Genomic DNA, 11443 nt, shown 5'->3' with positions numbered 1-11443 from the left:
GGGGTTACCTGCACCCCAAAGCGATTGAGAGTAGCAACAGCGGTGGTGGCATAAACATGGATTTGTCACCACCTCTGCTGCTGCCTGCCACTTCCAAGGGTCACAAGCACCCTGAAGAGATGGGCAGTGATAGCAGCAGTGGCAGCAGCAAAAACATAATTATTCGTTTTATTTCATTATTATTACTGAAAATAATTTTGTGGGGGTGTGTATTAAAAAATGATGCGTACTGGGTGTCAAATGTGCTAGGTATGCCACTGTTTCAGCTCCCATTAGTCTTCAACATTGGCTATGCCAGGTGATGAAAGATGCAGTGCAAAACATGTGAAGGGTGCTGCATCTATGAAGGCTGCCTCAATTTGTTCCCCCAAATCTATTCATTCATCACCACTAGGAAAACCAACAATCCACTTTTCCCATGCTTCCCTATGCGCAGAAACCCTTGGCCTGGAAACCTCTTTTATGTGGATTTCTAACAACCACAGAGGTTTAAAAAAAACAATGCCACTCAAATGTAAGATTTTTTTTATATGTATATACTTTCACTGCTTCCTTGAATGAGAATTTCAAACAATCACAGAGTGTCTCTGTCTCACACACACAGAGAAGCAAATCCTCAGACTCTTATTGAATATACAGTATAACAAGGACATTATTCTCTCTTATTTGCAGAATTAAAGCAAAGCAAAGGTGGTGAGGTAGAGGAAGAGTTCTTTGCAGGACAGCATTTGATATCCGGCTACTGAGACCCAACTTTTCGGGATGAGATACACAGGATGAAACATCTCGGAGATGGAAGACTTGAACTACAGCTTTTTCCACTTAATTTGGAACTAAAGGAATCAGAATAGAAACAGGGGAGCAGAATTTGCTCGTTCTTGGAGGAATGAGGAATCTAGTGGTCAAACATTCCTTTTAAATAACCACCTTTTCCAGCTGTTAGGAAGTCTATGTTTCACACTGAGTTTATGGATTACCACTCAAGAAAATTTCTAATGTTATAGCAATTCACACTTGATTGCCTTCTGACCCAGAATATTTTCCCCTTTGTTGTTAGATATATGAATGACAGTGAGGCATTTCACTGGGCCCCCATGGTAAGGAACTCTGTGCATGTTTTTGATCACTATACGGCAGGACTGTGGCATGTAGAAGAGTTTTATGGGCTAAGTCATGCTGAAACTAGGCCTTGCTGTAACCCCTCAGCCCACCCACCCTACTCCAGTCTCTTGCCCGCTCAGCTCTTTCATATATTCTGTGGACTGCCAGAATCAGCACATTCCACAAGGGATTCATCATCCTTCTCAGGGGATCCTGGCAAGAGCTGATGGACACGCCGGTGAGAGTCCAGGTGCCCCTTCTTGCCAAAGGACCGTCCACAGTCTGCACATTCATAGGGCCGTTCGCCTGTGTGCTGCCTCTGGTGCTCCATGAGGTGGGTGCTTTGGGTGTAGCTCTTCCCACAGTCCCCACAGACATAGGGGCGCTCATGGGTGTGCACCCGTCGGTGGCGAGAAAGGTTGGAGCTGCGGCCAAAGGCTTTGCCACAGTCCACACAAGCATATGGCCGCTCCCCGCTATGGACTCGTCCATGGGCCAAGAGGTCAGAGCTCTGCCCAAAGGTCTGCCCGCATTCCTCACACTTGTAGCCCTGCTCGGTTGTGGGAAGATGTGACCGCCGGTGGCGAGCCAGGGTGGCAGCCTCCATGAAAGATTTGCCACAGTAGCTGCAGACGTAGGGCCGCTCTCCACGGTGGGTGGCTTGGTGTTGCTCCAAGTCTGCCAGCTCCACAAAGCGCCTCCCACATTCCCCACAGCGATGAGGCCTGACACTGCCTTCAGCATGCGTGACATAGTGCCGAGCCAAGTCAGGCCGCCGGGCAAAACACCGGCCGCACAAGGAGCAGGTGAAGGGCCGTTCGCCAAGGTGGTTTCTCCGGTGCTGCAGGAGGTTGGAACTGGTGCTGAACTGGCGACCACACTCCGGGCAACTGTACGGCTTTTCCCCCGTGTGGGTCCGGAGATGTTGGACTAGAGTAGGTCTGCCCGCAAAAGTTTTGCCACAGTACTGACAAGAAAAGGGACGTCTGCCCGAATGGACTTGGCGGTGGTTGGCCAGGGCCGAGTTCTGCCGGAAAGTCTGCCCACATTCTGTGCAACGGTATGGCCGCTCCTCTGTATGGATGCGTCGGTGTTGCGTCAAGGTGGTGCGATGCCCAAAAGACTGGCCACAATCAGGACAAGAAAATGGCCGACCATTGATGTGAATCAACTGGTGTTTCGTCAAGATGGAAAGGTCTGCATAGGCCTTCCCACACTCAGCGCATACATAAGGCCTCTCGCTTGTGTGCAGTGCCCGCTGATGGCGAACCAATGCTGACCTGACACCAAATGCTTTACCACACTCACCACAAACATATGGGCGCTCACCTCGATGGGCCCGAATGTGGCGGACAAGGGCAGAGGACTGTCGGAAGCGACGCCCACACTCTGGGCATTCATAAGGCAGTTCTCCTGTGTGGATGAGGCAATGGCGGACGAGGGCCGAGTGGCTGGCCAAGCTACGTCCACACTCGCTACAGATATGGCGTGGCTTGGGTGGCCGTTGTTCAACAACTAGCTCCTGTACAGGCATGGCCCATGCGTCAATTGCCTCCTTTTCAGGTCCATTCCTAGGAAAAACTCTCTGATGAGAGTGGATTTCTGCACATTCTTCCCCACTAGATCCTGCCCTTAAAGGAGAACCATTCTGATCAACAACTGACTCAGAATCTCCCCCAATGTGTGCTTCCTCCATAGCAGGTTGCCCCCAGTAAGAGACCTCTTCTGGTTCCTTTTCACTGGATCCCTCTGGGTCAAAAATCATCTCAGATTCAACCCCAAGTGGAGATCCAGCATCATAGCTAAAGTCTCCAATTTCCTCCTCCTCAGAATCCTGATTTATCCAAGCTGCCTCTGGACAGAGGACCACTTCAGCTTCTTCGCAACCTTGTCTTTGGTAAGCAACCTCCTCGGATTCTTCTGCTGGGAGCTCAATCTTTGGTTGAGGACTCTCTGGATAAAGAAAAACCTCTGTTTCTTCCATCAAGGATCGTTTCTCTATGGTGGCCTGCATCTGGGCAGAGATCTCTCCATCAACCACTAAATCGGACACACATCCAACATCTCCCTGCTCCTCAATAAAGACTACTGAGCTACTGTCAGAAGCCTCCTCCCATTCCAAGTCTCCTGGCCCTGGTTGTAGGCATCCTTTCAACCACTGTGGACTCGCTGACTTTGTCCTCATCTCTCTCACTTGCTTGGATGAGGATGCTCTAAAACTCTGCTTGGAAGGGGATGCTCGAAAACTCTGCCGGCAGCGATTCATTTCTCACCAGGGATGGTCCACTTTATTCTTGCTTAAGATCACAGTTTCCTCTGCAGGGATAAAACACACATATAGTGAATTAATGACTGAGAAAAACAAATTGTCAACAAGCTTTCAAGCTCATTGGAAATATTATTATCATTACCATCATTAAAAATATTTCTGTACCATCCTGTTATCATGTGAGTAAGGACAGTAAATAGATATAACAATACAGACATTTAAACATTTCCAAGTTAAAATCAACATATGATTGAAAACAAAATAAAAACAAATTAAGCCTCTCTAATAAATTAAAACAGCTTGGAAAAGCTAAAAGAGTTTTAAAAGTATTGGTGTAGTTGTTGATGACTACCTTTGACTTTACTTTGTCTCACGGTGACCCCATGAATGAAAGGCCAAGTTGCCCTATCCTCAACAGCCCAGCTCAGGTCTCACAGACACAGGTCCATGTCCTCCCAGGTTGAGACCATCCATCTGCAGTGTGACCTTCTTCTTTTCCTGCTGCCATCCACCTTACCAATTTAATGAGTTCTGTCTATCTGACTTATGCTGAACCTAATGGGGACCCAGCATGGGGTTTTCAGAAGAGGTTTGCCATTGCCTTTCTCTGAGGCTGAGAGCATGTCACTTGCCCAAGGTCACCCAGGGGTTTCATGGCTGAACTAGGAATCGAACCCTTATCTCCAGAGTCATAGTCCAACACTCAAACCACTATGCCAAGTTGGCTCTCTACCATCCATATATATGCTTAAAAGAAAATTAAGTCAAAAAGCAAGAAAAAGCCATGCCTTGTCCTGGCACTGAAAAGAATCCAATCTTGGCACCGTTCAAAGTAAAATGTAGAGGGTGTTGCTTCCAGACACAGTTTTCATTTTGCAATCCTTCTACCTAATTCATATTATTTAAGGAGGATGGATATGCCCTCCTTAAGAGTACTAAGGGAAGATGAAGGGAAGCAGAAAGAGAAGAAGACCACATACGAAATAGACTCAATTAAGAGAGCTTGGCGGATTCCCATTCAAGGGGTTGCCATGAGTCAAGGCTGACTCCAAGGCAGTTAATAACAACAAATACTAACTTCCTCTCCTAACTCAATAGATATATACCCCTATTAGATATACTGTGGGCCCTTGGTATCTGCTGGGGTTTAGTTGCAGGACTCACCTTGGATAACAAAACATGTGGATGCTCAAGTCCCATTAAATACAATGACATAGTAAAATGGTGCCCCTTAGATAAAATGGCAAAATCAAGGTTTGCTTTTTTGAGGAAAAAAGTCTTTTAAAATATTTTCAAGCAGAATCTATGGCTACCAAAGGCCAACCGTTCTTCCATTATAAAATCCAGGGTTGAGTTTCCTTTATCCAGAATTCTGAAATCCAAAATATCCCCAAAACCAAAACTTTTATCATGGGTGGATGAGATAGGGACACCTTTGCTTTCTTAAAGTTCAGTACCTCAGAGATATCTCCTTATGTACGTACTGTATATGCAAATACAAATATTCCAAAATCCAAAAAATAAAAATCCAAAAAACCCCAAGCATTATGGATACGGGAGACTCAACCCTGTATTAGTTAAGCTGATGTTGTTGCAGTTATTGTGTGCAATTTGTGATTTATGATAACCCTAAGGCAAACTTACCATGGGGTTTTCTGGGGCTGAGAACAAACTCTGTTTATTTAACCAAACCTACAGTTGATTCATATCCCCAATGTAACAGCAAATTAAGTACAGTCGGCCCTTGGTATTCACTAGTGTTTGGTTCCAGGGCCCCCTTGCAGATATCAAAATCTGTGGATGCTCACGTCCCATTAAATTCAATGGCATAATAAAATGGTGCCCCTTGTATAAAATGGTAAAATCAAGGTTTGCTTTGGGGAATTTATGTTTTTAAAATATTTTCAAGCCATAGATGGTTGAATCCCTGGATACAGAATCCCTGGATGCAGAGAACCAACTGTAATAAACAATTCCCCAAGCATTTTTTTTAGAAAAAATTAATTGAAATTTTGTTAAAACCAAAACTAGAAACATACCAACACAGAAAAGGAAAAGGAAAAACAAATATACCTACAAACATTAACAAACACATACAGAGCTCTGGTGCCAGAACAAACTATAAAATCTCAGAATTGTATAGCAATGAGCAATGGCAGTTAAAGCAGAGTCAAACCGGATTATTCCTGCAGAGTGGATGCAGCCATAGGCCTGTCCCATCCAAGCCAAACTTTCTGAGGAGGTGACCCAATAATGCACAAAGTCCAAAGATTACCAAAGGTGGAAACTACTTTGTTGCCAATAAAACATATAAAGAAATGGGAGAAAATGGGTCAGGTTTATTATTTTGTGCTGTGATGCAACCTTTTTTTTAATCCTGCATTAGTGTGTGCCTCCTCCTTGCAAAAGAAGTGCAGGATACACACAAATGCAGAATTTTTAGGTTGCATCATCGCACCAAAATAAACCTGCCCCCCCTTATCCCCCCCCCCCCATTTATTGATTTATTTCATTTGCAATAAAGTAGTTTCCACCTTTGGTAATGTTACAAAGATCACTGGGAGGAGAGGAAAAAAGACACATCATTGTGTTCTCATAAAGGCCAATTTTTAGAATGATTATAACGCCTTCTTTCATACACACCCCAACCTCTTTCTAACAATTTGTTCATTTTCCATAACAACTGCATGGATTTGCTGTTTGCAAATCTGAGAGCCAATGCATTAAGGATGCTGAGTTTGCAAATAGAAGGAAGCATTAATTTGGATCCCCTCCGAATTAAGCAAGGAAATTCACAGGCACTTACCAGTTTTCTCATCCATCTCATCTTCAACAAAACAAAATATATATATATTTAATTTATTTTTTTAAAAAATGGGGAAATTGCACGTTGCAAAAATAATAAGATCCGCAGCAACAGCTCTTGCATTAAACAGCAACACCTTGCAAAAAAAATTAAGCCAAACAGAAAAGGCCAGCCTCCTCTTTGGAGTCAGCTTCCTTTGCCTGGAAGGATGGGAAATGGAGTATCAAAGAGCATTCTGGGAGACGTAGTTTCCTTTTATGCCTTTCCCCCTTAAAGGGACACAAGGCTAAATTTCTCTCCACTCTCTCTATGCTTGCTGCCACACTTGCAGAATGCATGCAGTTTGACAGCACTTTAGCTTCCATGGCTCCATGCTATGGAACCCTGGGATTTGTAGTTTGGAAGGTCACCAGAGCTCTCTGACAGAGAAGGCTCAATAGCTCGCTAAACTACAAATCCCAGGATTCCATAGCATTGAGCCATGGCACTTAAAGCAATGTCAAATTGCATTATTTCTGCAGTGCAAGGGCTCAGCCCAGGCTTCTGGCACACTGCAGAAATAACCCAGGTTGACACCGCTTCCATGGCTCAATGCTATGGAATCCTGGGATTTGTAGTTTGCTAGGAGACCAAAATTCCATAGCATTGAGCCATGGCACTTAATGTTGTGTCAAACTGCATTATTTCTGTAGTGTGGATCAGACTTACATTTCTCTCCACTGCAGTGTTTTCTCCCACCCTCTGGATGCATTTACACTGTAGAAATGATGCAGTTAGTACACCACTTTAAGTGCTCTAGCTCCATCCTATGGGATCCTGGGATCTGTAGTTTTGCAAGGTCTTTAGCTCTCTCTCTCTCTGTCCAAGAAAGCTGGAGCCCTACAAATCCCAGGGTTCTGTAAGATAGAGCCATGAAAGTGGTGTCAAGATGCATCATTTTTACAATGTAGATGTACCAACATCTCTCCCTCCTCATCACCTTATCCTTGTAACAACAACCTTGCAAAGTAGACTAGGTAAGCATTTGTGGCTCCTGACCTCAGATTGATGGGAAAAGTGGTCTTCCTAAGGAAAGGACTTCAATTCGGGTTCCTCAAATGTAATCCAGGCCATACTTTTCCTAATCCACTTTTCCTAACAATTCAGATATGAAAAGAACATTTCTAAACAGGGAGAGATAGTGGGTACATTTGGGGGATTCTTTGGGGGCAGAACTTGGAATAACTGGGGGTTCTGGAAGTTGTGGTCCAAAAATTAACTTCCAAGTTCTGACTGGGATAATTGTTTAAATTGTACAATCATTACAGGTTTTAATTTTCCCCTCCTCCCCTCCAAAAAAAAAGAATCGTAGCTTTTTCTTGCATTCCAGAAAAGGCCGAATCAGCCCGGCATTGATGGAAGAAGGTACATGTACTATTTCCCCTTCTTTACAATTTCAATCTTCAGAGGCTGCATCTGCATGACAGACATAATCCAGTTTGACACCACTTTAACTGCCATGGCTCAGTGCTCTGGAATTCTAGGGGTTGTAGTTTGTTCCATAGCAGTTCCCAGAAGTTCCGTAGCATTGAACCATGGCAGTAAAAGTGGTGTCAAATTGGATTATTGCTGCCGTGCAGATGCAATGTGACTCTTTTTATCCATCTCAGGGCTGGCTTATGGAATAGATGGGGAGATCCATTAAAGATGCAACTGGCAGGTGGCCACCTTTTCAGACATTACCCCATGGAGTTGGTGTGAGGATAAAATAGGGATTAATAGTTTTTTGTGGGGTTTTCGGACTATGTGGCTATGTTCTAGAATAGTTTATTACTGATGTTTTGCCAGCATCTATGGCTGGCATCTTCAGCATCTGTGGCTGGCATCTTTCTCTGGCTGCCAGCCACAGATGCTGGAGAAACGTCAGGAATAAACTCATCTAGAACATGGCCACATAGCCCAAAAAAACCCACAAAAAACTATTTGAAGAGGCCAGCCAGAAATGCTGGTGAGACGTCAGGAATAAACTCTTCCAGAACATGGCCACATAGCCCAAAAAATCCACCAAAAAGTATGGATGTGCTCCATGAAAGTCTGACTTCACAAAATAGGAATTATTATGCCTTCAAGTCATTTCCAGATTATAGTGACCCTAAAACAAACCTATCATGGGATTTTCTTAGCAAGATAGGGAACCCTAAATAAGCCTGGCTTCCATCATCTTTCATTCCCAGCAGCTCCTTGGGCCACAAAACAGGGCCTTCTTGGTGGCTGCTCTTAGCCCTGGATTTCCCTTCCTAGGAAGGCTAGAAAGGCCCTCTCCTTGCGGTCATTTCTCCAAAAGGGAAATACCAATTTTTAAAAAATTTCCAATAGACTTTTGAGCATCCAGTGTTTTGAAAGGAAGGACTTTTTAACAAGGCACTGTGTTCTTTTTAATTGCATGTTTAAAAATGGCTTTGTATGTTTTCTTTAAATTTTATCAACAGTTAATTACATTGTAATGTTAATCCTTTGTGCGTTTTAATTATAGGGCACTCATTTTAAATTGAGCTGCTTTGAGTTCATTTTGAAAGGCAAGGTATATGTAAAGTTAATCATCATAATTAAAGGATGGCTAGGACATAAAAGTTCATAAATAGATTGAAAGCTTGCAAAGGGTTCTTTCTTCCACACCACTGAAGTGGGCCATTAACTTCTCTGCACCAGAGACCATAGATCCAATCATATTTGTACCAACCAGATTGGTATTGATAAAACAGCTACACATCATGATTTGTTACCTGTTGTTAACACATCTCCTCCTTTGGTCCAGCTATAAGGAAAGAGATTCCACCTAAACATTAGGAAGAACTCTACTGTAAGAAATGTTTGATAGTGGAGGGAGGTCCTTCCCAATCCTAGTCTTCTTTCTTGACTGCATTCTCCACTCCAATCAATATTTGACTCAAAGTATGAGAACTCTTTGACTATTTCCCATATCTTAGATCAAATACTGATATAGTCAATAGATCTATTCTAAATGAAAATGCTAATAAAGGTAGAAGCTAGTGGAAGAGGGGGGAAATTACCCCGGATACATTTTGCAAGAAAACTTCAAGTTTTAATTTGGTCCTAAATTAATAGTGGTCTTTAGGAGTCTCAAAATGTTTTTTTTCACTTATGTAAGGTTTATCTGACCTGGTAGAGATTGTGTATCTGGAATTCTAAAATCCAAAATACTCCCAATATTGTCCACATGGACGGCTGAGATAGTGACACCTTTGCTTTCTGATGGCTCAGTGTACACAAACATTTCATGCAGAAAAGTACTTAAAATGCAGCACAGACTCACGTATAAGTCTAAAAATTTAGGTTAAAAAATGGCACAAAAAAACTGAGTCGAGATATCCATGCGTCAGTGTAAGTACTGTACTTTAACTCATAAAAAAGGAACCATCAGTGTAAGTACTCATTTGAAAAAGTGAAAGGCAAGATTATAATCTGTTTTGGAATCACTGACCTCCCTTTACTCTCTCATCCACCCAGCCTTTAGTGTGAGTACAAAAGATATGCTTGCTGGAATTTTGTAAGTTCTTTGGCATTGTTTTCCTTTGCTTCATTGTTTATATCCTGTTACATGCTCCTAAATTCCACAATTTTGGCCTCAAAACCCACTCTTGGCTTATAAATGAGGTCGACTTATAGTCAAGTTATACAGTAGGTATAAAATTACCTTCAGGTCATAAGGTGTATACAAAATTGGGTCCCGTCTCCAAGATATTTCATCATGTATATGCAAATATTCAAAAATAAAAATCTGTAACACTTCTTGTCCCAAACATTTCAGAAAAGGGACTCAATCTGTAGTTACAGTTCACATGTGCATATTGTCAGTTTTGTATTAAATTTGTTGAAAATTCTGGAACTGCTCTATTTTTCTGTGGTGTAGAAACCTATCCCTATTCTTTTCATGTTATTTCAGCCTCTGGTAGCAAATTTTCTTGGACTCATGCCCAAGAACCCATCTACTTCATTAACTGCATTATATCAGTACTTGATTCAAGATATTACATGGATTAAGACAAGCAGGGTAAGGAAATAGACCAAAAAGGATATCAGCTTGTTATCAGTTTCAGAGGTGTTCTCAACATTGCATCTCACAGAAAGGAACACTTCTTCTAAAAAAGTGTGTATGCTGTACGAAAAATAACAAAAAAATTTTTAAATGGTGCCTTGATAGAGGGCATGTTTTTTATCAAAATGTTTTATTTTTAATGCAAGCATACCAACGTTAACAAAGGTGTGGTACATACCGCCAACAAGCGGCATACCGGTGCCGATTCTAGGGTTAGGGACCGCGCAGCAACTCTAGTATGTGCAGGCAGCGTAACAATGGCGGCGTCTTGTGTACACCAGCACCGCAACTGTTACGTAAGTGCCTCACAGCGTCCACACGCTGCCAAGCGGCACTTATGAATGAATGAATGAATCTTTATTTGTATACCGCTATTCCCATGATCACAGTGGTTCTCTGCTTACATGACAAGGTTAGTGTGGCGCACTTGTTACACCGTCCCTGCGGCTCAAAAAGAACCCAGTTTTTCCAGGTCCTTTTTCCTCCGGAGGGAAGCCGTGCGGTTTGGCGGCTGCGGCTTCCTTCCAGAGAAAATTAGGCCGCCCTTTTCAGGCAGTCTGTTCCACGCCAAGGACACTGATAAAGAAGCTCTTTTAGACAAAGGCTTTTCACATTCATTCAGCCCCCTTTTCTTCTTTAGCCTCTGTCCAGCTGGAAATGTTTTAGCAGCACTGGCACTGAGAGGATGTAGACAGCCAGGAGAAACACAGACTTTCAGTGTTAGCTTGTCTGCAGTACACAGTGCACTAAACTGATCCTACTATAGCTGTGTGTGCCTGTCTGCAATAGGTAGGTAAAGAGCAGCTACCTCTCTAATCCCTTACTGAGTGTTCATGAGCTGAAAACTATGAAAAAGAGGCACAGCAGATATGCAGATAAGAAGTCTTAGCATTTGATTTCACTTTTCATTCAACTTCTGGATCCACTGAAGTTTACAGCTCCACAACAATAGCTTTTAAATTAAGATGATTATGGGATTTTGCTTTTTTTTAAAAAATTACAACACCAACAAAACTATTTGCATAAACCAGTTTTGAGTTTGTATTAGTCTCAGGTTTGATACATTCCTAGAATTACAAGGAAAATTTGGAGACAAACCATCCCACTGAATCCGTCAAGCAGAAATGATCCAAGGGCAGGGAAGAGGTAATGAATTTTTACTACCACTATA

At 42.7% G+C, this 11443-nt stretch overlaps 1 protein-coding gene across 3 annotated transcripts; it reads right to left on the bottom strand.

The window, feature by feature from the left end:
• Positions 1-501: 501 nt before the first annotated feature.
• LOC121935725 (zinc finger protein 345-like) lies at positions 502-9139 on the bottom strand. Of its 3 annotated transcripts, XM_042477545.1 has the most exons (3): positions 8939-9139; positions 6177-6376; positions 502-3417 (listed from the first exon to the last, which is right to left on the bottom strand). In XM_042477545.1, the coding sequence occupies exon 3, from the start codon at positions 3365-3367 to the stop codon at positions 1247-1249; it is 2121 nt and encodes a 706-aa protein (XP_042333479.1). In that variant the 5' UTR covers positions 3368-3417; positions 6177-6376; positions 8939-9139; the 3' UTR covers positions 502-1246. The 3 variants fall into 3 exon arrangements, with proteins under 3 accessions (XP_042333479.1, XP_042333480.1, XP_042333478.1); XM_042477546.1 differs by lacking the exon at positions 6177-6376; XM_042477544.1 differs by lacking the exon at positions 8939-9139 and having other exon boundaries at positions 6177-6488.
• Between the last annotated feature and the right edge of the window lie 2304 nt (positions 9140-11443).

Source organism: Sceloporus undulatus, chromosome 6 (genome assembly GCF_019175285.1).
Source record: "Sceloporus undulatus isolate JIND9_A2432 ecotype Alabama chromosome 6, SceUnd_v1.1, whole genome shotgun sequence".
Taxonomy (NCBI): Eukaryota; Metazoa; Chordata; class Lepidosauria; order Squamata; family Phrynosomatidae; genus Sceloporus; species Sceloporus undulatus.
The sequence above is the reverse complement of the archived record's forward strand: the minus strand, read 5'-3'. Positions and strand labels throughout refer to the sequence as shown.

What these genes read in the sequence shown, in the direction of transcription:
- LOC121935725 (XM_042477545.1), bottom strand. Translation starts at nt 3,367, where the DNA reads ATGAATCGCTGCCGGCAGAGTTTTCGAGCATCCCCTTCCAAGCAGAGT.